Below are 27733 nucleotides of genomic sequence, written 5' to 3' on the forward strand. Positions count from 1 at the left end.
TTTACTATCATCAACGTCTGGATATTCTGCTGCCGCTGGTGCCGTCACATCGTCGGTCGTATTGACGCCTTCATCCATTTACAATAACAATACTACAACAACAACTATTACTACTAATCCCAAGAACAAACAACAACAACCACAACATTTTTAAACTTTTTAAATATAAAAATAAAATAATATAATATAATATAATAATAATAATATATACATATATAAAGAAAATTTGATTTAAAACAACAAGAAAATAAGAAAACAAAAAAACACTGAAACAACAAAATAATTACCATTATTATTAAATATAGTTAAAAAAGGAATCACTTTTTAGCCACAGGCTACATTTGTAACAAGAAAACAAACGATGAGAAAAATACATCATCAAATAAATGATAATGATAAAGAAACAAAAAGAAGAGATGATAAACATTAATTATTAGTAATGTAAAATTTCAGTATAACAAACCAGAGGAAAACAATACAAAATGCAAAAAACAAAACAAACAAAAAAAAAATAAAAATTAATTAAAAACAAAAAAAAAACTCCAATTGTCTCGTCCCCATCTGTTATAGGAAAAATGGTGTCTATGTTATTACCCTCCATGATGGTGATGATGTTAGTTTTAATACAGTTCAAGTATACACTTAATATAGTTATTACAGTCCCTAATTTTCAATTTTGAAAAGGTCGACTTTTTCCTTATGTTTTTCTTAATTTTGCGACGCAGTATTAAAAAATAAAAAAAAATTCGCGAGTAAAACATTCCATCAATAAGAGTGCATGATTCTACAATTATCCAGATAAAAAATCTTTATGCCGTCAAGAGGATATCACCCCACCCTCCGGAACGACTTGTTTCACGACCCTTTTTCGAGAAATCTCGGTACAAAATGAATAGAGTAGACTTGATTGCTTATTCTGGAGTTGAGTGTCTGGTGGAAACATGCATGTCAAAGTAGTTTCTGTTACATAGTTTACAAAGATTCAACGTAACGACATTTTTTCTCATTGAGAGAACATTCCATTTGTCTCATAGAATACTTAACTACTCGAAAAATGACCAAAAATGGTAAAACTTTTACAAAGATTCTCAAATATATTCGAGTTGTATGCCTATCATCGCATATCCACTACCAGGTGAGCGTGAATCAATTCCACAATCTTGGATGGTCATTGAGTTTAACATAGAATCGGGCAGCACTCAGTGATAAGAGAGAAGTTCACCACTGTGGACTGAATAGACTAAGTGAGCCTGAAGTATCGGGCTGCCACCATACCAAGCCTAACCCCAACCTTGGTGTTCTACTCTTCATGTTCACCGGAATTATCGTGGGATTAATTCACTACCATAAGTCATGGTGAAAGTTTAATTATATCAGCAATTAATTTCAGCCGAAAAAATGTACTCAAAAAATCTGAAAGTTTTTTTTAAGATGTTTAAAAATGGTCTCTTGATTCCACTTTTTTTGATTTCCATTGTAGTGCATTTTTTGGTGATGCGTACAACCCAACTAATTACAGAAAAGTGCAAAAAAAACCGTGGAATTCAGGACACCAAATATTAACGTTCGTGGATTTGTCGTGAAAATGGAATCAAAGTGGATAGTGGGTGATATCCACATCTCTCAAAAAGTTAGTCGCATGTGAGAAAACCTTTTGGAAATTCAGAACGAAAAATGTAAACAGCTGATTTTTTTTTTGCAATGCATTTTATTGCAGACAGGAACCATAAAATTAACCTATTTTGCAGGAAAATTACAGCAGAATGTGGAAAAAACAACCCCTAAAAATATACTCCAGTCCTAACAATTTTTCGTTCAAAATTTAGATAGTTTTATAAAATTTTATTTCGTGGCATATCATCAGCCGATTTTGCTGAATAAAATGTGCAAAATATATATGAAAAAACACATTAAAGTTTCGAAATATGTAGTACACTTGGCCTACACAGAAAAAATGTTCATGTACATTTTTCAGGTCTGTGACGGTGTAAAGTGTAGTCCAGAACACTTCTTAAGTGTGACACCTCACGAAAGCAATACATGTGTGTACCAGAAACAGGAAAGATCAACATAAATGTGAAAGCTGAGATTTTTTTCCAATAAGCTTCCAAGTTTGTGGGTCGCTAGTGGGTCCGCGGGCTGGAACGATCTTTTTCCACGATCTTTACTTTGCCTTAAAAATGGTTATGCGAGTGTCTCGATTAGTTAGCAATATATGGGTCTTACAAAGTACAAAAATGCAAAATTATAAAAAAGTGGGGTCAATAATGTGAACATAGCAGGGTTTTTTTCTACTATTGATAAAAAGATCAACATTGATTTAGTGTTTCCATAGCGAAAATCTCAGGATTGTTTGATTTGGGGTATTCCAACTATGTCAGTCCAAGTTTAAGTCATCGAAATATCTGTATCAGAACTCATAAAGTATATAGTAGAGGTCTGCATCGAATAACTTTTCACTACATGTATGCAATTCGCTGCCGAATATAGTACATACACTATCTTTCTCTCAGAGCGCGAGTAGTAAAGTGAAGAGAACACTTGCTTGTCAAATACCACCAAGTACTTATCCGAAAAAATATGTGTTCCGAAAAAAAGGAACAATAAAAATGCAAGTACTTGAGAAAAAGTACAACATGGATTCTCTTCACTTCACGTGGTACCATAAGTATTTCTCAGTTATGTGCGAAGCAAAACTTTCCATTATTATTAATCATAGATATGTATGTATATCACATATTTCATATATTTATGTATGTCACACACTTACCTTAACGTTTGCCGTTCTTTATAACAAACCAAAACATATATTATGGAGATTAACTGTTTTTTTTTGTATTTCTGAAACTGCACGTGGTACATGGAGTACTCTATGAAGTTTTGTTCTCGCAACGTACTCGACGTGATCACTCTGAGTACACTTCAATAAGAGAGAAAGAGGAATATGTGTTTGTTGATAGTGAAGACATCAGAGTAGCAACAAGAAGTTACTCGTGGCTTTTGGTGTTCATCAAAATGTGTACCAAGTGTTTTGCGACTCTTTCAAATAGATGTACTCATGTAGCAAGTACACGTGTACTCTGCATTTACAAATGGAATTTTGCAGACCTCTAGTATATAGTATATCGTTAGCTTAATGTGTAAAGGTGCTAAGTCAACCTTTTACAAAAAATGGATTAAGATGCAGATCGACAGATAAATCAAAAATACATAGTTTACTAAAAATATATATATATATATATATATATATATATATATATATATATATATATATATATATATATATATATATATATATATATATATATATATATATATATATATATATATATATATATATATATATATATTATATATATATATATATATATATATATATATATATATATATATATATATATATATATATATATATATATATATATATATATATATATATATATATATATATGCCCATGTTCCCAAACCCACTTCCAGGTGAATGTGAATCACTTCCACGATTTTCGTGTACTACAATCCACTTTCACCGGAATTTTCGTGAAATCAATTCACTTGCAAAAGTATTGGTGAAAGTTGAATTATGTCCAAGATGGGTGTATTTTTCACGTTCGTGGATTTGACGTGAATAGTGGAAGTGGAATTGAAGTGGATATCGGAACATGGGTGATATTAAATATCTCTTTTTATCTCTGTTTGGTAATAATGTGTAAAAGTGCTAAGTCAGCACCTGTTAAAATACACGTGCTAAATCAAATTTTAGGTTGAGTAGGCTTTGCTAAAAAGTTTTAATAGCAATTTTTTGTGTTCGATTTTGCGGAAAGTTTACTGTTTGTATTGAAGCATTTATGGCAACTTCATTTACAGTTTTTCGAAAATAGATTTATTTCACAATTTATTAAGTTTTTTGTCTCTTCTGTAAAATTTCAAAAATTTGACTTAGCACATTTACACATTAAGGTAACGATATATCTTTGTGAAATTCTGAGTCGATCCGTACGAAACATGCTATCGGCTTGAAACGTAGCTCGCGCAGTTGTTATTGACGTAGATCGGATGGTATTGCGAAATAATCAAAAGAATAAATGAAAACAAACATGTTCGAAATCTGGAGGAACAAGAAACTACGCATCAATTGAGTTAATGTATCTGCTTATATATTGATCAGTTTTAATAAACTGCGAAAATTTCAACGCGAAAAGTGAACATAGTACTGACCTTTAGAACGCAAAAGCACCACAAATGGAAAAATATATAATAAATGAGTCAAAGCTATGTTGGGAGCCACTGTGGTGCAATGGTTAGCATGCCCGCCTTGCATACACAAGGTCGTGGGTTCGATTCCTGCTTCGACCGAACACCAAACAGTTTTTCAGCGGTGGATTATCCCACTTCAGTAATGCTGGTGACATTTATGAGTGTTTCAAAGCTTCTCTAAGTGGTTTCACTGCAATGTGGAACGCCGTTCGGACTCGGCTATAAAAAGTAGGGGCCTTGTACCAAGTGTTTTGCGACTCTTTCAAATAGATGTACTCATGTAGCAAGTACACGTGTACTCTGCATTTACAAATGGAATTTTGCAGACCTCTAGTATATAGTATATCGTTAGCTTAATGTGTAAAGGTGCTAAGTCAACCTTTTACAAAAAATGGATTAAGATGCAGATCGACAGATAAATCAAAAATACATAGTTTACTAAAAAAAAAAATATATATATATATATATATATATATATATATATATATATATATATATATATATATATATATATATATATATATATATATATATATATATATATATATATATATATATATATATATATATATATATATATATATATATATATATATATATATATATATATGCCCATGTTCCCAAACCCACTTCCAGGTGAATGTGAATCACTTCCACGATTTTCGTGTACTACAATCCACTTTCACCGGAATTTTCGTGAAATCAATTCACTTGCAAAAGTATTGGTGAAAGTTGAATTATGTCCAAGATGGGTGTATTTTCACGTTCGTGGATTTGACGTGAATAGTGGAAGTGGAATTGAAGTGGATATCGGAACATGGGTGATATTAAATATCTCTTTTTATCTCTGTTTGGTAATAATGTGTAAAAGTGCTAAGTCAGCACCTGTTAAAATACACGTGCTAAATCAAATTTTAGGTTGAGTAGGCTTTGCTAAAAAGTTTTAATAGCAATTTTTTGTGTTCGATTTTGCGGAAAGTTTACTGTTTGTATTGAAGCATTTATGGCAACTTCATTTACAGTTTTTCGAAAATAGATTTATTTCACAATTTATTAAGTTTTTTGTCTCTTCTGTAAAATTTCAAAAATTTGACTTAACACATTTACACATTAAGGTAACGATATATCTTTGTGAAATTCTGAGTCGATCCGTACGAAACATGCTATCGGCTTGAAACGTAGCTCGCGCAGTTGTTATTGACGTAGATCGGATGGTATTGCGAAATAATCAAAAGAATAAATGAAAACAAACATGTTCGAAATCTGGAGGAACAAGAAACTACGCATCAATTGAGTTAATGTATCTGCTTATATATTGATCAGTTTTAATAAACTGCGAAAATTTCAACGCGAAAAGTGAACATAGTACTGACCTTTAGAACGCAAAAGCACCACAAATGGAAAAATATATAATAAATGAGTCAAAGCTATGTTGGGAGCCACTGTGGTGCAATGGTTAGCATGCCCGCCTTGCATACACAAGGTCGTGGGTTCGATTCCTGCTTCGACCGAACACCAAACAGTTTTTCAGCGATGGATTATCCCACTTCAGTAATGCTGGTGACATTTATGAGTGTTTCAAAGCTTCTCTAAGTGGTTTCACTGCAATGTGGAACGCCGTTCGGACTCGGCTATAAAAAGTAGGGGCCTTGTCACTGAGCTTAACATGGAATCGGGCAGCACTCAGTGATAAGAGATAAGTTCACCACTGTGGTATCACCATGGACTGAATAGTCTAAGTGAGCCTGATACATCGGACTGTCACCTAACCTAAAGATATGTTATTTACAGAAAACAAGACTTCTAAAGTATAAAAAGCGAAATTTATTATTTCAAAAGTTTGTAGAAAGATACGATGAGCTCGAAAGTATCCGGATGATAATTTTTTTGATCACTTTCATCTGAGCCGACGATCTTGAAAATATTGGCATAACAAAGAATTTTGATAGACCAAGTAACATGAGGAACGCCCTAGGACTTGGTTTGGGCTGGTTAAGATCTCAATTAATCTACGCTTTACTAGTATGTAAATTTGTTGCTGTGCTATTTTTTTTTAGCAGAATCTATGGTGGACAGCTGGAAATTATTCAATTGGCTAATGGTGAGTGAATACAAATCAGCCTAAAATTCTCGATTTGAAATTACTGAGCGGGTATGAAGCGAAGGAATGCTGTGTTTATCATGTCCTGCAACATGCTCTCGTCATCATGAACATGATGCTGTGATCGGTATAGTCTTTGAAGCCCTCACAATTGATTTTTACTTCAGAGGTTATGAAATCGATAGGTCGTTCATCGGTGGGCATTGTAAGGTTGTTTGAACCCAATAATTTGACAGGTTTCCACGTAACGTCATTTATTAATGACAAACCTCATGTAACGTTAATGACAAACCATTCTGGTGCGGTTATCCTCGTTCACTGAACATGTAGTGTACTTACTTTGTCAGGGATATATGGTTGTTACCGGAGGCCACCGTGGTGCAATCCCACACACAAAAAAAAATTCTGATTCAATCACGAAATTAATTGATCCAATTAACTTTTAATTGAAATGTCTTCAATCACAGAAATGATAGTATCAATTAAAAAATTAATTGAAGGTCAATTAAAAAGTTAATTGATCCAATTGAAAAATTAATTGATACTATTATTTTTGTTTCAATTAAAAAAATTTGTTGAATCAATTAAATTTTTAATTGAATATTTTTTAAAACTCAATTAAAATTTTAATTGGAATAATTTTCGGGAAATTTTTTTGTGTGCAGTTTCGACCGAAAACCATCAGTGTTTCTGCGGTGGAGTAATCGCTTCGGAGTATTCGAAGTCAGCTGTTTTACTTCAACGGTTTTATTTTAATAAATTTTTAGTATTAAAATATTGAATTGAAATTGTATTAAATTGATGTAAAAGTTGAGTTAAACGCGAAAATGTTTAGTGCCGTGTTTATGGGAGTAGCTGAGGAGAGGCGTATCAACGTAACAAGATCTAAAGGATAGAAAGGAGAAAGCTACGCGATGCCATTAACCCACTTGAGTTGCCTGAAACGTTGTAACCACATGCTTGTACATGAAGAGGTTGTTACTTAGTTCATGGGATTTATAGGACTAAAGTGGCAGCCCGACTTGATTCGGACTCATTTAGACCATTCAGACCATTGTGATACAATATTATAGGGTAAATAATCCAGCCTTCAAATACCTGTTGGATGTATTAGAAGCCCACATTCCACCTCAACGCAAGCCTTTTGGATTATCTCCACTAGTAAGATTAGGTGCAACGCTTCTTTGTCGAAGGTGGCTACCAAAAAGAGCGTAGGAAAGATCGAGACATATCTGTGGTCCAGAGTAGCCTGAACAAAGTTCATAAAAAAGTTAAATATATTCAAAGAACACCTATGCACGAATTGGATATATTTCATCAAAACGGAAGAAGAAAACTAGTAAATTTCTTCAGCTTTTTAGGCCACGCGGGACACATGTTCGCATTATTATTATTTTCTACATAAATGAATTTTTAAAATATGTACAGATCTGTGACCATGAGATGAGCATTCGGTAGTTGGATGCATCCCATCATCAATTTTATTTTAAAGTTTTTGACCGGAAATTACAGAGGAATGATGAATTTTGGGGGAATTTTTCCCGAAAAATGTCATCGTTTTTTCCTTTTTATTGTCATTTGTAATACCAATTTTTCCCCTAGGGAAACATTTCCCATTTTCGAAGTTGGTTTAGAATAAGGAAAAAAGGAATAAAGAAAAATTCCCCAGGGAGATTTTGTTTGGAATAGGGGAATAGGGAAAAAATTCCCAGGGAGTTGTTATTGAGAATTGGGCTAGTACTGAATAGGATAGGGGAGATATTTTTTATACTATACTGAATCCTAAGTATAATTATTTACACAATATCCTGCCACGCAGACAGTTCGACTATGCTGACGCAGCTATGTGGGACCAAAAAAAGTTCTGAAAGTAGGCTCCAAGCATCTCACCGAAACTGGCGGAGGTATTTCACGTACCCGCAAACAATGAGGCCATGGTTGCGTGTTTTCGTCTATTCCGGCGTATGGAGGAGCCTCCCCTTCCTTCCACTGGTGAATGAATTTGACCCAACAGGTTACAGAGTGGAAGTCCGTTATTGTTATATGTTGAAGGTGAAGCTCTCAAGGAAATAAAATATTTACATTTGTGAATAGTGGCAGGTAATGTAGAAATAAATGGCTGCCAGAGCTAGGGTTAAGTTAATCCTCTAATGCCCAATCCCGCCTTTAGGCGGGCTTCATTTTTAGTAAGACACACCTTAAGACAACAAAAATAAGTAAAATAAAAAGAAAACTTAGATTTAACTGTTCAAGAGGGTTTGCAGCATATATTGGACTTTACCGTATGAATTTTTCTTCTTTAGTTTTCTTGCTTTGTGTCGTTAACATTGAAAATTTAATCAGCTGGCAAAAAAAATTGGAGCATTAGAGGTTTAATCACAGAGCTTTACTAACACCAACTAAACATGTCTAAATAAAAATTGAATTTAAGGATGATCATATCAGATTTCTCAAGCTGCTACAACAACAAATACATGTCATGTATTAGGATACAAATTGATCACTCTAAATTGTTGTGGTGCTCTTTTGTTTTTTTTTTGGGAGCCACCGTGGTGCAATGGTTAGCATGCTTGCCTTGCATACTCAAGGTCGTGGGTTCGATTACTGCTTCGACCGAACACCAAAAAGTTTTTCAGCGGTGGATTATCCCACCTCAGTAATGCTAGTGACATTTCTGAGGGTTTCAAAGCTTCTCTAAGTGCTTTCACTGCAATGTGGAACGCCGTTCGGACTCGGCTATTTGGTATTTGGGAATCATAGGAGAATCTGGGAGCCTGTGTGTTGGCAATGGGGGAGCCACTGTGGTTCAAAGAGTAGCATGTCTGCCTACCATACAAAGTCTCGTGTGTTAGGTTAGGTATAGTGGTAGCCCGATGTTTCAGGCTTTCTTAGACTATTCAGTCCATTGTGATACCATTGTGGTGAATTTCTCTCTAATTACTGAGTGCTGCCCGATTCTATTTTAAGTTCAATGATAAGAGACCTCATATTTATAGTCGAGTTGAAACACTCAGAAATGTCACCAGCATTACTCAGAGGGGATTGGACGTTTCTTAATCCAATGTGTAACATTCGACCCTTTTGGGTTTACTGCACCAGTAATTCTATTATCAGATTGACCGGAGTGAATTTATAAATTTAGTCGAATCAGCAGAAAATTTAAGCAAACTATTGATTTTTCAGCAGCATGTCTGCTGTTCCAAAATAGCAGGTTGTTTGCTGTTCTAGCAAAAAACTGCTAAAACAACTGTTTTACTCTGCTACAGTGAAAAAACAGTGAACCCACCAGGAAGAAAACTTTCCGTTAATTTTAGAAAATTTTGAATATTTGTAGAAAATTTTAACTAAACAATATTACAAACGTTGGCATCACGCCGATGTCATAAAAATAAGTAAATATTTTTCCACAAATTCAGGAAAATTTATTAGACATAACTAAGTTTTTTCACTTATTAAAGAGAATTTTGTAGTTTGAAGGAAAAACTTGGAGTTCAAAATTGCAAGATTGTCTTTAGTGGCATACGAAGTTCATGATGGACGCTTTTTGGTAAAATTTACAAAATTAAAGAAATTCTGAACTATTTTGTGGAAGACACGAATTTTGTTCATCTTTATGCTTCATTTGAGTATATTTTTTCCTCGGTTTTAGTTAATTTAATTAATGTGCACAAAATTATTAGAGTAAAGGAAACTTTCTCCAAACATAATAATTCCATGAACTAAAATAAAGTTAAATTGACTTTAGTGAAATAGAGAGTTCACTTTTTTTGAGTGTAAAAAGTAGCAGTCTGTATTTGCTATTAACAGTAGTCTTTTTTCTATTAGAGTAATACAAGTTTTGGGGTGATCGAGTTTGAGAAATAGCAGATAGATTTTGCTGTTTTAGCAAACAGCGCACCCAGAAAAAAGGGGCTCTAATGCCAACTGAACTTTATTTTAGTTCATGAAGATTAGTTGTTTTTAGTTAAATTTTGCACAATATGAGTAAATGTTCCTTAGTTGAATAATTTTTTGCTAACTTTAATGACATGAACTAAAAATAAGAAAAAAAGTTGTATACAAATATAGTGCACAATTTTACTAAAAAATAAAATAGTTCATATTTTCTTAAAATGGCAGAAGTTTGCTTAATTTGAGTTCATAAGTTAAGTTAATTTGAGTTCAAATGAGTAAATTTTACTAAAATTGTACCTGTCATGAACTTCGTATAGCGCTAAAGACATTTTAACAATTTTTAAATCCAATTTTTTCTTTCAACATATGAAATTTTCTTAAACAAGAGAAAAAAATTAATTATTTTTAATAAATTTTCTTCAATTTGACAAAAAGTATTAACTTATTTGTAACATGTTGCAATTAGAAAACAATTTTAGTTAAAATTTTCTAAAATAAACCTACATTTTCTTCCACGCTGGGTTCACGTTTTTTTGGGTGCGATTGCTATATCTTTTGTACACGACTTTTTATGGATGTTTTTCTTTGTGTGTACTAAGTAAACACTAGCTAAGTTTTAATTATATTTTCATATTGACAATAGTATTATGAGTTTTTTTATATAAAAAAAAAAAAAAAAAAAAAAAAAAAAAAAAAACTAAAGAAACTCCAATTTTTAGTGAAAATTTCGAATTCAACCGAAGATCTAAGGACACTTCAAAAAAAAAAAAATACGGAAAATAATTTATATCATCACTATCATGTTTATAATAATTTAAAAAAATATATACATACCAAAAAATGTGTTTTTTTTTCTCCGAAACGAAATTTCAGACTAGGTCCTGTTTGCCTTGAAATAATTTTTACGAGCAATTACAATTTTATGTCAAAAGAATTGTTTGTCTAAAATTGTTTTAGGAGGAAAGATTTTTGGTGGATATATTTGTGCAGAACTCTATTATTTTACAAACAAATCGTTATACATTTTTACACTTTATAAAAGAAAGAATGCGAAAAACCACAGGTTTCTTTGTTTTATGCTCTTATTTGGTCTAACATAAATTGTGTAATTAAAAACTAAAACAAAAATATATATTTTTAAGATAAATACTTATACATATGAATATGTACTATTCAATAAAAACAAAGCACACAGACACAACTAAATAAACGAAATCAGAAAAAATACAATAACAAAGCGAAATATTTAATTAAAAAAAATGAATAAATAACAAAAACAAAAAAAAAATACTACTATAAGTGTATTTTCTAATTTATAATTGCTAAAGAATAAAAACAAAAAATGATATGATTTCCATATATATATAATAAAATAAAAATTGATAGTCTGTAAACATTTAAACAGAATGGGATTTGCGTTTTTATTTAAAACATTTGTAAGTATCATCACTCCATACATAGATAACATATTTCCTCAAATCAAAATATTTATTGTCTTCAATTAAGAAATTAGTATATCCAATTACAATTGCTTCAATCACGAATATAATAATATTAATTATCAAAGACAATCTAAGAAATAGTTGATTCAATGAATTTCTTTGTGATTTTTTTTATAGATTTGATTAAAAAATAAAAACAAAAAATAATTTATGGTTTTGATTAAACATTTAATTGAATCAAATAATATTTTTATATTCAAATTCAATAGGATTTTTATCGCATTAATTGGCAGCACAAATATTCCCATCTGTTTTTTATAAATGAAATAATTTGAAAGCAATGCAACAGGATTTCATAGAAGAACGTCGACAAATTATATGTCTTCACGCAGAGAAGAAACATGATTGTCACAATCATATTCGAAGAGCAAAATAATATGATAGCAGCTATTTTTGCGACGACCATGTAACATTTTAACCTGCAACCATGTTGGCTGAGTGAACATGGTTCTAAGAAAAATACAATTGTCCTCATCTAAAATGTTATTATATTGATAAAAAGAATTTTGTTTCCATTAAAAGACAATGGTCACGATTTAAAATGTTTTGGTATTCATTCAAAATGTTTTTCTTCCAGTTAAAAGAACATGGTCACAACCTAAAATGTTTTGATCTTTATGAAAAAACTTTTTTCGTCGTCGAAAAAAGGACGCCACTTGAGAAAAGAAAACACAAAATTAACTTTATTTATTTGTTTTTATTTATTTATAAATAAAATTCATTGTTTATTTGTATTTATAATGCCGTTCAAGCAAACATCATATATTTTTACACACTCTATTTTATTTCAATTTCAACAATAAGTAATTATTCCATATTTACATCGTGCCCATCAAATGTACAAACGCAGGCATCATGTAACTGCAAATAAAAATAAATGATCCATATAGCAAAATGCAGAACAAAAAACAGGTACATTTTTCAATTACACTTTCCTTTTTTGTGTTCACATAAAACCACGTGCCACTTCCTAATAAATAAATTAACACAAAACACAGTAATTCCGTATTCTCCTTCCATTCGAAACAACACGACTGACGCGCAAAATGAAAATCGTGTGTACCTACTCAATGATTTTATAAAATTCTTTTCGCTGCAAAAAAAGTTAAAAAATTAAATTGTCACGAAAAAATATACATGGTCTTTATGGCCATGTAATGGTTCTAGACATGTCTATTCCTAACCTATAAAAATACTTTTTTCTCTGGAAAAAAGTAAAAAAATTGAATGGTCAGGTACATGATTTTCCCGACCATTTAATGGTCTCAAATTCTACCATTTAAATAATAGAACATGTTTGGGGCATTTGAGAACCATTTAAATGCTTATTGCTAATATATATATTTTTCTCCGCTCGAAGTTTATTTTTAAAAAGAAAAAATGCATGGTTTTCGCGACAATTACATACTCTAGATAAGCATTAAATGTGTGCGGCAACCATGTCCAAACATGTTTTTTCTCTGCGTGAATATACGGCCGTAAGTTCAGCCAGGCCGAATCTTATGTACCTTCCACCATGGATTGCGTAGAAACTTCTACGAAAGACTGTCACTGAATCAGATTAATTTTGGTCTTTCAAGAGTCTACGGAGGTCAAATCTGGTGATCGGTTTATATGGGGACTATCTATAATTATGGACCGATGTGGACCACTTTTTGCATGGTCATTAGAGATCATATACTAACACCATTTACCAAATTTCAGCCGGATCGGATGAAATTTGGTTCTCTTAGAGGCTCCGCAAGCCAAATAGTGGGATCGGTTTATATGGGGGATATATATAATTATTGACCGATGTGGACCAATTTTTGCGCAGTTGCTAGAGACCATATACTTACATCATGTACCAAATTTCAGCCGGGTCGGATGAAATTTGCTTCTCTTAGAGGCTCCGCAAGCCAAATCGGGGGATCGGATTATATGGGGGTTATATATAATTATGTATCGATGTGGACCAATTTTTGCATGGTTGTTATAAATTATATGCTGACACCATGTACCAAATTTCAGTCGGATCGGAAGAAATTTGCTTCTCTTAGAGGCTCCGCAAGCCAAATCTGGGATTGGTTTATATGGGGGCTATATATAATTATGGACAGATGTGAACCAATTTTTGCATGGTTGTTAGAAACCATATACTAACACCATGTACCAAATTTCAGCTGGATCGGATGAAATTAGCTTCTCTTAGAGGCCTCGCAAGCCAAATTTGGGGGTCCGTTTATATGGGGGCTATACGTAAAAGTGGACCGATATGGCCCATTTGCAATACCATCCGACCTACATCAATAACAACTACTTGTGCCAAGTTTCAAGTCGATAGCTTGTTTCGTTCGGAAGTTAGCGTGATTTCAACAGACGGACGGACATGCTCAGATCGACTCAGAATTTCACCACGACCCAAAATATATATACTTTATGGGATCTTAGAGCAATATTTCGATGTGTTACAAACGGAATGACAAAGTTAATATACCCCCCATCATAAGCGTAGTAAGGCCTTTGCGGGGAGGGCTTAGCCCCTCCAGAAAAAAATTAGCCCCCCTAGAATGTGAAAACCTATATATGATTTTCCATTATATATTGTTACTGTAGTATAGATAGGGGGCTACAGCCCCCCTGGTTAAAAATGTCTAGATACGGCAATGCCCCCCATCCTATGGTGGAGGGTATAAAAACACTTTATTTGAAAGAAACAATCATTAAGTTGGCCACCGTGGATTAATGGTTAGCATGCCCGCCTCTCATACAAAGGGTGGTGAGTTCGATTTCTGCTTCGACTGAACACCAAATATTTTTTTTACATATATTCCAAAAATATTCGGAAGATACCGAAACAATGTTCGACATTACATGCTACTACATTACATTTTACATTTTAAACACCCTTAGAAAAAAGTATGCTAAAAACAGCAGTCGATGTCTGCTGTTATATTTTTCATTTCAGGGTCTAACGAACAACAAAATATAAAATTTTTCGGTTATTTTTTCCCCAAAACCAAAAGTAGTTTTTGGTATATTTTTGCACTGTAATATATTTACAAGCTCCTAAGTGCGATCAGCAAACATTTTGTTCGCTTTTATGCCTCAATTTGATAAATAACATATTCAGATTTTTTGGCAAATACTATAGATATACATAAAATATTGTTTGAATTGTGTAACGATAGCCCCTAAGTTGAAAGATTGGTTTCAGCCAAACTGAAACCTGTTTTAGTGTAATCAAGCTTAAAAAATAGCAGACAACGTTTGTTATGTCAGCAAACAGTTTCCTTTCCTTTTTTCAGCAGATTTGTTGCTGTTATACCAGACTTTTCTGCTGTTTCTACTAATTTCTTTGGGTGAAGATATAGGTCAGAAAATAACATTGTTTGTGCTTTTGAATCAAAAATTATGTTTTGTATTGCAAAAATAAAAATTTTGTAACAAAATAATTTTTTTGTTGATTAAAGTTTGAAATTTTCGAAGAAATCCAAAAAATTCTAACAAAAGAAAAACGTTTTCAGGAACAAGTTTTCCAAACCTTTTTTTTTCTTTGCGTGTACAAAGCTTTTTTCTCATGTCTAGTTCATGTCATTAAAGTAAGCAAAAAATAAGTAAAATGAGAAAAATGTTTTCATATTTGCCAAAATTTAACTAAATTTAGTTAATTTTAATAAACTAAAGTAAAATTGGCTATACAGAATTTCGTTCACTTTTGTTCTGTAAGATGTTTTAAAACGCCCAGAATTAACAATTTTTTTGGTGTTTGTTCGAAACTAGGATTGAACCCAGGATCCTTGCAAGGCCGTTATGCTAAGCATTGCACTACGTTGGCGCCCTTCCTACCATTGTCTTATCTCACTTCATAGTCATTTGATTGCAATGAAAGTTAATTAATTAAGTTATTTTTTTTTTGCCAGTGTAGGTCAATCGTTCTTTAGTCAGATACACATCGTCCCACTTATTTAACATATACATTTTTAAAAATATTCATATTTCGAAGAAATTCTAACCACCACCACAATCATTACGTTTTATATCTGACCATATCGCATGACGGGGAACCATAGCAACCGCTAAGGACCTAGTACTTAATGCTTGACATTTTCACCTAGACAGAAAATTACACATAGTCTAAGCTAAGCTAAAATTACGCATAAAATAAAAACAGACAAACAGTGAAAATAAAATTTGTCGGCAGTAGTAAACCAAGAAAAATCTAAAATAAATGGCTGCAGACGATTCTTGGGTTTTTGATTCCTTGGTATGTTTTCTACATGGACCAGTATGGAATGCACCATTACAGACCTTCATAGAGGAAAAATCTTTAAGTGAGTTATTGTGTTAGTGAGCCTTTTGTATATTTATTCCGATTTCTCTTAATTTTTCTAGTTTTTGATCCCAATCTACAACCGGATGAACATAATCCTGATGTACAAAAAATCCATGATGATTATAAAAATCTCGTCGATTATATGCTGGGTAGTTTTATGGAGGAAATGCAAATAACACCGGAACAATTTGAGATGGCCTGTTTGGAGGGTCGTCAACAGAATAAAGATAATCCATTTCAATTTCATCAAGGATTATTTCATCAGGTTTGTATTGTCTTATATGACCAGCCTGTATAATTGTTGCATATATTAACGCACACATATATTCGTTAGATATGGGCTGCAAACGATATCAAGATTTTCATACGCATGATGACTCAACGTAATGTCGAACTTCAACTACAAGCTTTGGATTTAATAGAGAAAAATCAATTGGCATTGTTCCAGGATGGTGAAAGTTTTGATAGTGTCAATGACAGTATACCGTCACAAGGGTAAGTAATTTATTAATGTTGACAAGCTAAATAAATATACTTCGTACTATAAAATTTGGCGAGTCTTAAACACCACCCTGTATCGAAATAAGTTAAAATATTTTCAAATAAAAAAGTTCATTGAAGTTAAAAATGTCAAATTAAAAATGAAATCAGTTTAAAAAAAGGATTTAACGATTTTAATTCATTATTGTAATTATCCCAATTAACATTTTAATTTAATAAAAAAAATCCAAATAAAAATATAATTTAAACTTTTTTCGCAAACAATTTATATTCATTGGTTCATTAAATGTAGGCTCAAATCTAAAGAAAAACTATAATTACACAGAAAAAAATTTCACCAAAAATATTCCCCATTAAAAAGTTGATTGAAGTTCAAAACTAAAAACAAATTATAAAATTAATTGAAACAATTAACTTTTTAATCAAACCAGAAACATTAAATCAATTAAGTCAACGATTGAATTTTTTTTAATTAAAAAGATAATTGAAGCGATATACTTTTTAATCAAACTAAAAACACTAAGTTAAGATGGTTATTGAAAATAATTAGTTAATTCAAAATTAATTGAGTTTTGCCATCAATACCAAATAAATTTTTAATTTAATGAATTACAAAATTAATTGAAATGTGCTAATAAAGTCAAATAATTTTTTTATCAGATATTTTTTTGTAAGCCAAATTAAAATGGTGATTAGTATCATCATTATACCCACCACCATAGAATGGTGACGGGGGTATAATAAGTTTGTCATTCCGTTTGTAACACATCGAAATATCGATTTCCGACTATATAAAGTATATATATTCTTGATCAAATAAAAAAGTTCATTGAAGTTGAAAAATTTCAAATTAAAAATGAAATCAGTTAAAACAAAAGGATTTAACGATTTTAATTCAATATTTTAATTATCCCAATTAACATTTTAATTTAATAAAAAAAATCCAAATAAAAATATAATTTAAACTTTTTTTCGGAAATAATTTATATTCATTGGTTCATTAAATGTTGGCTCAAATCTAAAGAAAAACTATAGTTACGCAGAAAAAAATTTCACCAAAAATATTCCCTATTAAAAAGTTGATTGAAGTTCAAAACTAAAAACAAATTATAAAATTAATTGAAACAATTAACTTTTTAATCAAACCAGAAACATTAAATCAATTAAGTCAACGATTGAACATTTTTTAATTAAAAAGATAATTGAAGCGATACACTTTTTAAAAAAAAACTAAAAACACTAAGTTAAGAAGGTGATTGAAAATAGTTAGTTAATTCAAAATTAATTGAGTTTTGCAATCAATACCAAATAAATTTTTAATTTAATGAATTACAAAATTAATTGAAATGTCAATTAATTTTTTTATCAGATATTTTTTGTAAGCCCTAAACTAAACTAAAATTGTGTTTGGTATTATCATTTTGTGATTGAATCAGCAACAAAAATTGTGTACAATCGGAAAATTTATAAGAAAGTATACAGAAAAAAAATTCACCAAATTATTTCCAATTAAAATTTTAATTGAAGTTTCAAAAATATTCAATTAAAAATTTAACTAAATTTTTTTAATTATAGCAAAAATCAATCACAAAAATATTAACAATGACTTTTTTAATTGGGTCAATAAAGTTTTTAATTGGATCAGTCCGTCTGTTGAAATCACTTTAACTTTCGAACGAAACAAGCTATCGACTTCAAAATTGGCACAAGTATTTAGTTGTTATTGATGTAGGTCGGATGGTATATAGGTCATATTGGACCACTTTTACGTATAGCCCCCATACACTAATAGAAAATTTTCATTATGTTAACGAAATGTGTCGTTAAAAGTCAGCCAATGAAACAAATTCGTTAATACAATGAATTTTTTCGTTAATACAACGAATTTTTTTGTCAATCAACATAACGTTTCGTACTATTTATTCGTTCATTGAAAATGAAAATTTTTCGTTGGCTGACTTTTAACGAAATTTTCTTTGTGTTGCTTGGCTGATAAGTCCCCGGTCTAGCAAAGAAAAACACATGTTTTGGTCAAAATTCGTTTTTATTATTCAACATAGTTCCCTTCAAGAGCGATAGAACGATTATAACGACCTTCTAATTTTTTGATACCATTTTGGTAGTACTCCTTCGGGTTTGCCTCAAAATAGGCCTCAGTTTCGGCGATCACCTCTTCATTGCAGCCAAATTTTTTCCCTGCGAGCATCCTTTTGAGGTCTGACAACAAGAAAAAGTCGCTGGGGCCAGATCTGGAGAATACGGTCGGTGGGGAAGCAATTCGAAGCCCAATTCATGAATTTTTGCCATCGTTCTCAATGACTTGTGGCACGGTGCGTTGTCTTGGTGGAACAACACATTTTTCTTCTTCATATGGGGCCGTTTTGCCGCGATTTCGACCTTCAAATGCTCCAATAACGCCATATAATAGTCACTGTTGAAGGTTTTTCCCTTCTCAAGATAATCGATAAAAATTATTCCATGCGCATCCCAAAAAACAGAGGCATTACTTTGCCAGCGGACTTTTGAGTCTTTCAACGCTTCGGAGAGGGTTCACCGGTCGCTGTCCACTCAGCCGACTGTCGATTGGACTCAGAAGTGTAGTGATGGAGCCATGTTTCATCCATTGTCACATATCGACGGAAAAACTCAGGTGTATTACGAGTCAACAGCTGCAAACACCGCTCAGAATCATCAACACGTTGTTGGTTTTGGTCAAATGTGAGCTCGCGGGGTACCCATTTTGCACAGAGCTTCCGCATATCCAAATATTGATGAATGATATGACCAACATGTTCCTTTGATATCTTTAAGGCCTCTGCTACCTCGATCAACTTCATTTTACAGTCATTCAAAATCATTTTGTGGATTTTTTTATGTTTTCGTCGGTAACCACCTCTTTCGGGTGTCCACTGCATTCACCGTCCTCCGTGCTCATTTCACCACGCTTGAATTTTGCATACCAATCAATTATTGTTGATTTCCCTGGAGCAGAGTCCGGAAACTCATTATCAAGCCAAGTTTTTGCTTCCACCGTATTTTTTCCCTTCAGAAAACAGTATTTTATCCAAACACGAAATTCCTTTTTTTCCATTTTTTTTTTTCACAATAACAAAAGTTGCTTCACAAAAGACGCTCTATCTCACAAGCTAATTGACTTACAGACGTCAAATTTTGAATCATTTGGTTGGTGCTATATAAAAATAATATGCATTTAATACTAGCGACGCCATCTATGTGTCAGACCGGGGACTTATCAGCCAACCTGTTATAAACCAACCCCCAGATTTAGCTTGCGGAGCCTCTTGGAGAAGCAAATTCTATTCCACCTATCCGGTTGGAATTTGGTACGTGGTGTTAGTATATGGTCTCTAACAACCATGCACAAATTGGTCCATATCGGTCCATAATTATATTTAGCCCCCATATAAACCGATCCCCAGATTTGACCTCCGGAACCTCTTGGAGGAGCAAAATTCATCCGATTCGGTTGAAATTTGGTACATTGCGCCCGTATATGGCCGCTAACAACCATGCCAAAATTGGTCCATATCGGGCTATAGTTATATATGGCCGATCCGCAATCACACAAAAATTGGTCCATATCGGTTCATAATCATGGTTGCCACTCGAGCCAAAAATAATCTACCAAAATTTTATATGTATAGAAAATTTTGTCAAAATTTATATGTATAGAAAACTTTGTCAAAATTTTATTTCTTTAGAAAATTTTATCAAAATTTTATAGAAAATTTTGTCAAAATTTTATTTCTATAGAAAATTTTGTCAAATTTTTTTTTTATATAGAAAATGTTGTCAAAATTTATTTCTATAGAAAAATTTTTGTTTCAAAATTTATTTCTATAGAACATTTTGTGAAAATTTTATTTGTATAGAAAATTTTCTCAAAATTTTATTTCTATAGAAAATTTTCTCAAAATTTTATTTCTATAGAAAATTGTATCAAACTGAATTATATACGTATTTAATCGGACGTTTTTAGTTTAATATATACCACGTATGGACTAATTTAGAAGACAGTGTTAGGAAGTTTTAAGATACGTTGCCATCGGCAAGTGTTACCGCAACCCAAGTAATTCGGTTGTGGATGACAGAGGGTACAAAAGATTCGGCCTGACGGAACTTACGGCCATTTATACTTGTTTTTTAATTGACTTGGGAGATTGTACCATAATTTCTGTGATTGAAGACATTTCAATTAAAAATTAATTACTGGTCCAATGAATTTTTAATTTTGTGATTAAATCCCAAACAAAAATTTTTCTGAGAATAAACTCTTATAAAATTATATTGAATCAATTAAAAAATTTATTGAAATTTGCTAATGAGGTCAATTCATTTTTTAATCAAGCATTTTTTAAGCCCAATTAAAACTGTGATTGATACTATAATTTTCGTGATTTCAGAAAAAAATTATTTGAATCAATTAATTTGGTGATTGAATCAGAAAAAATTGTGTACAATCGGAAAATTCATAAGAAAGTATAAACGTTTATAAAACTACAAGAAAATTATTCCATTTTGATTACAAATAGAGTTTTTCAACCAAAATCAATTAAACCAATTAAAAAATTAATTGAAAGTGCCGAAGAAATCAATCAATTTTTAAACAAGTATATTTTAATTTTTAATTATTTCTGTGACTGATGCTATAAGTTTCGTGATGTAGCTGTTGTATGGTAGATTTGATTAAGTACACTAGTGGCCAGTTTCTCATTCGCCGATTAATTAATGAAAATATGAATCGGAGAATGAGAAACTGGCCACTAGTGTATTTAATTAAATCTCCAGTTTTAAAACTTCAAATTTTTTTTATATTCCAGCGAAAAGATAAATGATGTTGAAAGTGTTATTGCCAAATCGATGGGAAAGGAAATGGAGACACCGGAAGCGTCAGTGACACCAGAACCTGAAATGAGTGAACAGGATGTCAGCGAAAAATTCGAACGTTTGAATTTATTTTTTGAAAAAAATCAACAGGTATTAAAATTAAATACACTTATAGAAAAAAGTCTGCTAAAAACAGTAGTCGATGTCTGCTGTTATACATATTTTTAAACTTCAGGGTCTAACGAACAACAAATTATTAGGTTAAAAATTTTCGCCAAAACATATTTAAGAACCAAAAGTAGTTTTTGGTATATTTTTGCACTGTAATATTCAGATTTTTGGGCAAATACTATAGATATTCATACAGACATTCATATTGTTTTAATTGTGTTACAATAGTCCCTAAGCTGACATTTGTCAACCAAACTAAACCCTGTTTTAGTGTAATCGAGCTTAAAAAATAGCAGACAATTTTTGCTTTTTCCGCAAATAGTGACTGGTTTTCCCTTTTTCAAGCAGACTTTTTGCTGTTTTAGCAGACTTTTCTGATGTTTCCAAATTTCTTTGGGTGTAGTCAATATTATGAAATTTAATTAATTATACTCAAAGAATTTTTTAGTAGACACAGCAGACAAATCAGTTAGAACAGAAGAAAGTCTGCTTAGAAGGCAGGTCAGTCACAATTTTGCTGAAATAGCAAATATTGCCTGCTATTTCTGAGACTCGATTACACTGAAACGAGTTTTAGTCTGAATTTATTTTTTGAAAAAAAAAAAAATCAACAGGTATTAAAATTAGATTGTGAATATAGGAATTACTTACACCCAAAGAAATTTATTTGTAGACACAGCAGAAAAATCTGCCAGAACAGAAGAAAGTCTGCTGAAAACGCAGAGAACTTATGCTTTCATACAGCAGAACTTAATGGGATCCTTTAATCTTAATAAGTTCACTGTCACTATTAATACTGAATTCCTTTCCTTTGTGCATTTAAGTAATTTTTACTCATTTATAGGTTAACCCCGATGACATGATTACTCGTCAAGAATATTTACGTGAACAACGGGATAAAATTATAGAACTTAAAAAGAAGACCAGAGCCAAACAGCTTCAAGAAACGGTAGCAAAGTCGTTGACCACAACAGCGGCATCATCAAGTAGCAGTAATCGCCCAACATCAGCTCAAGTGGCTCAAAAACTTTTGGAAAATGTATCAAAACCAAATGCTACTTTGGAAAAGCCCGAAGAAGTTGAAATAGATTCAGCTCTACAATTGAGGAAATCATTAGCTAAACGTCTAAAGGCTGAAGTTGTAGAACACAACTAATAAAACAATAGATAAAATTGTGTATATTTTTTAAATATGGTTATAATGTAATTGCAAATTTATTAACGTGAGCTTGTTTTCATTGTTTAATTCTGCTTTAAATTAACAAATTATTATATGTATGTATAAATATCAACATTTAAATGCATCCAAGTAACATTTAAATGCACCTCCTATAGGATAATGTTATTTTTGGGCGGTGAACATGTAACATGTTTGTCGCAACCATGTTATTTTCTAGGGCATTATGTATCTGTTTTCAACAACCGTTTTATGTTTTATTTTACTTTTTGAATTTATTTTTAACTTTTGTAATTTATAATAATATTTTGTTAAATATTTTGGGTTTAAACGTATAAAAAAATATACGACAAAATTTTCTATAGAAATAAAATTTTAACAAAATTTTCTATAGAAATAAAATTTTGACAAAATTTTCCATAGAAATAAAATTTTGACAAAATTTTCTATAGAAATAAAATTTTGACAAAATTTTTAATAGAAATACAATTTTGACAAAATTTTCTATAGAAATAAAATTTTGACAAAATTTACTGTAGAAAAAAATTTTTGTCAACATTTTTTATAAAAATAAAATTGACAAAATTATCTATAGAAATAAAATGTTGACAAAATTTTCTAAAGAAATAAAATGTTGACAAAATTTTCTATAGAAATAAAATTTTGACAAAATTTTCTATAGAAATAAAATTTTGACAAAATTTTGTATAAAAATAAAATTTTGACAAAATTTACTGTAAAAAAAATTGTCAGAATTTTCTATAGAAATAAAATTTTGACAAAATTTTCTATAGAAATAAAATTTTGACAAAATTTTCTATAGAAATAAAAATTTGACTAAATTTTTTATACAATAAAATTTTGAGAAAATTTTCTATAGAAATAAAATGTTGACAACATTTTCTATAGAAATAAAATTTTTACAGAATTTTCTATAGAAATAAAATTTTGACAAAATTTTCTATAGAAATAAAATTTTTACAAAATTTTCTATAGAAATAACATTTTGACAAAATTTTCTATAGAAATAACATTTTGACAAAATTTTCTATAGAAATAAAATTTTGACAACATTTTCTATAGAAATAAGATTTTGTCCAAATTTTCTGTAGAAATAAAATTTTGACAAAATTTTCTATAGAAAAATTTTGACAAAATTTTCTATAGAAATAAAATTTTGACAAAATTTCTATAGAAATAAAATTTTGACAAAATTTTCTTTAGAAATAAAATTTTGACAAAGTTTATTGAAGAAATAAAATTTTGGCAAAATTTTCGATAGAAATAAAATTTTGAAAAAAATTTTCTATAGAAATACAATTTTGACAACATTTTCTTTAGAAATAAAATTTTTGACAAAATTTTTATAGAAATAAAATTTGAGGAAATTTGCTATAGCAATAAAATTTGAGAAAAGTTACTATAGCAATACAATTTTGAGAAAATTTTCTACAGCAACAAAAAATTTCCTATAGAAATAAAATTTGATAAAATTTATTATAGCAATACAATTTTAAGAAAATTTATTCTGGATTAAAATTTTGAAAACATTTTCTATAGAAATAAAATTTCGACAAAAAGTTTGAGAAATTTTTTAAAGAAATAAAATTTTGAATTTTTAAATTATTTTGTTTGGAAGTTTTTTGGTAAAATTTTGGTAGATTATTTTTGGCCCGAGTGGCAACAGTGCTTGCTTTCATCGCTTTCATCGATGCACCCCTTACAATCGCTATTTTTTTAAACTAATTTAACAATTGGAGCAAAAATTCCAAAATTTTTTGGAATTCATCCTGCAAAATACTTGTCGAAGTACTTTTGCCACTCTGACGAGGTATCTTTGACCTTTCAATTTATTTTGTATGTACGCGAATAAAAAATATATATTCGTCGTATGACTCATCAAAGCGATGTTTTGAGTGATCAAAATCCAGTTGTTTGAGCCGAAGTGTGAGAGTTCGCACAGTCGTGATGAACAGTGTTCCGTTTTCGGCAAATTCTGACTTCATGGAAGATAACTGGTACAGAAATGGTTCTGTACCACTAAGAATTGACTGCATTATTCTAGTGGTACGATAGCGGCATGTCTAGTTTTTGTCTGCCTGAAAGAACTTCGTGCGCGACCAACGAACAACTGCTTTTGGATGACCCTCACGAAATTCGTCTTGGAGTGAACTACGACTCGGTTGAATTCACCGTTCCATCAATAAATACTATCCTTTGTCGGAGCTTCATCGCCAAAAATGTAATTTTTAATTTAATTCCAATTTTTGGCCGAGATGAATCTTTTAAGTTGCTAAACAACATAAATAGCGCTCCTATGTCGAAACGTTCAGAGTATCAGAGAACTGCAACCGGTGGCTTTTTTTTCGTATTGTAATCTTACCCACAAAATGTCGGTGGCAGTGAGTAAGACACCAATGCGATCTTTTACATTGTTACAAATGCGAGAATAAAAACACCACTAGTATATAACAATGTTCGTATGCAGTGTCTTGCAATCTTAAACCAATCGACATCGTAACAACGCTCGGTAAACAAAAAACGAGTGTGGCACTTAAGTGTGATTGCACTCCCCAGCAAAAAAATTTGGAAGTTCTTCCAAAGGCACAACTTTAAAAGCACTTCCAGAAGATGCACTCCCAATGATGTTCTTTATTTTAATTACCCTGGAAGTTCTTTTAATTCAATTTTTTATAACTTGGTTTTTTCATACTTTTAATGGGTAATTTTAACTTTTTTTGTTTCAAATAAGTTAAAAACAGGGAAAGAATTCATAAAATGGTACAAATCATTTAAATTTTGTCGAAAAAAAAATGCTAAATCCAATCTGAAAAAATTGTGAATTTTTGAAAATATTTGAGGTCAAACGTTAGAATCCATTAAAAATTATAACAAATTATAAAAATTATTTATTTGACAAAATATCACAGAATATTTTAATTTACATCCAAAACATTGAATTCGGATCGCACCAAAAGAAGTGATGCAAATTCAGTGGAACGACTGTTGTAATGGATGACTACCGTCCTATGACAAGCCCATGTTAAATTCATCGTTTCTGCGTCAATGTTGCACCACTTCCGGATCCAAAAGGAACATTTTCATTACTTTTTTGGCGACGCTTTTTTTGCTGGGTCAACAACAACAATTACCAGCAGTTGGCATTACCTCAAGAGAATTGAGAGATTGCCAAATAAGAGAATTCCAAACTACAGAGATGGGTAACCCATGGACAATAGATGTTATATAGATAGGCCATGTGTCTCTTTAAAAAAAATGTGTCAGTTCCAAAAATTAATTTTCTGACATTTCGTTTTGATTTTTTCGTAAAGAGTTAGTCCCAAATATTAATTTTCGAGCATTTGCTTTTGTGTTGTTCGTAAAGAGCAATGCTGCTCAAAATTAAATTTCGTATTTTCGCGGTTTTGGTCACAATTTTTTGTTCAGATATGAACTTTTAATATATTAATTTATTTACAAATCCTCTGGTGCATCATAAACGTTCTAATTTTGTGTAAAATTGTTTTTCTCGTTTATTCTTAATCTTCGGAACTGTCAAACATAGTTTGACGCCCATGGCCCATCTATGTATTATAAGGTCTATGGGGTAAGCAATTTGTGTGATTGCTTTACTACGGTGTTTTCGAGAGACCAACACTCATACTAACAAACACCGACTGTCGTCGGTGGCATGTTTTAAAATTGCAAATATTGGTGTTTACTAAATACACTGGTCGGTTGCGGTAGATCGCAGCCGTTCTCTGCTGAGTATGGACATTTTTTATGTAGTAACTAAAGGGTGATTCTTTTGAGGTTAGGATTTTCATGCATTAGTATTTGACAGATCACGTGGGATTTCAGACATGGTGTCAAAGAGAAAGATGCTCAGTATGCTTTGACATTTCATCATGAATAGACTTACTAACGAGCCACAACGTCGAATTTTCAGTGAATGGGCCCTAGAAAAGTTGGCAGAAAATCCGCTTTTTTATCGACAAATTTTGTTCAGCGATGAGGCTCATTTCTGGTTGAATGGCTACGTAAATAAGCAAAATTGCCGCATTTGGAGTGAAGAGCAACCAGAAGCCGTTCAAGAACTGCCCATGCATCCCGAAAAATGCACTGTTTGGTGTGGTTTGTACGCTGGTGGAATCATTGGACCGTATTTTTTCAAAGATGCTGTTGGACGCAACGTTACGGTGAATGGCGATCGCTATCGTTCGATGCTAACAAACTTTTTGTTGCCAAAAATGGAAGAACTGAACTTGGTTGACATGTGGTTTCAACAAGATGGCGCTACATGCCACACAGCTCGCGATTCTATGGCCATTTTGAGGGAAAACTTCGGAGAACAATTCATCTCAAGAAATGGACCGGTAAGTTGGCCACCAAGATCATGCGATTTGACGCCTTTAGACTATTTTTTGTGGGGCTACGTCAAGTCTAAAGTCTACAGAAATAAGCCAGCAACTATTCCAGCTTCGGAAGACAACATTTCCGAAGAAATTCGGGCTATTCCGGCCGAAATGCTCGAAAAAGTTGCCCAAAATTGGACTTTCCGAATGGACCACCTAAGACGCAGCCGCGGTCAACATTTAAATGAAATTATCTTCAAAAAGTAAATGTCATGGACCAATCTAACGTTTCAAATAAAGAACCGATGAGATTTTGCAAATTTTATGCGTTTTTTTTTTTAAAAAAGTTATCAAGCTCTTAACAAATCACCCTTTATATTATGAATTTTTATTTTAATTATTAAAATGGACGAAACTTTATGGTAATAGCATTAATGCATTCTTTTTTAATATCTTATAATATTAAGAATATCCTTAAATCGCTACTTTGTATTGTTGTTACTTATAAAATTGCAAAAAAAAAAAAAAAAAATTAATTTAATAATTGCCTGCAAAAAAAAAAAAACAATAACAATTCTTGATGATAATGACTAGTTTTTCTAAAACACATACACA

General features: G+C 31.5%; 1 protein-coding gene across 1 annotated transcript; it reads left to right on the forward strand.

Annotated features, from left to right (window-relative positions):
• Window positions 1-15823: 15823 nt before the first annotated feature.
• LOC142222150 (uncharacterized) lies at window positions 15824-22899 on the forward strand. The gene is made up of 5 exons (XM_075292129.1): window positions 15824-16064; window positions 16126-16331; window positions 16401-16561; window positions 21409-21565; window positions 22431-22899. Exons 1-5 carry the CDS (start codon window positions 15962-15964, stop codon window positions 22740-22742), a joined length of 939 nt encoding a protein of 312 aa, XP_075148244.1. The 5' UTR covers window positions 15824-15961; the 3' UTR covers window positions 22743-22899.
• The last annotated feature ends 4834 nt before the right edge of the window (window positions 22900-27733 follow it).

Source organism: Haematobia irritans, chromosome 1 (assembly GCF_050003625.1).
Source record: "Haematobia irritans isolate KBUSLIRL chromosome 1, ASM5000362v1, whole genome shotgun sequence".
NCBI classification, from domain to species: Eukaryota; Metazoa; Arthropoda; class Insecta; order Diptera; family Muscidae; genus Haematobia; species Haematobia irritans.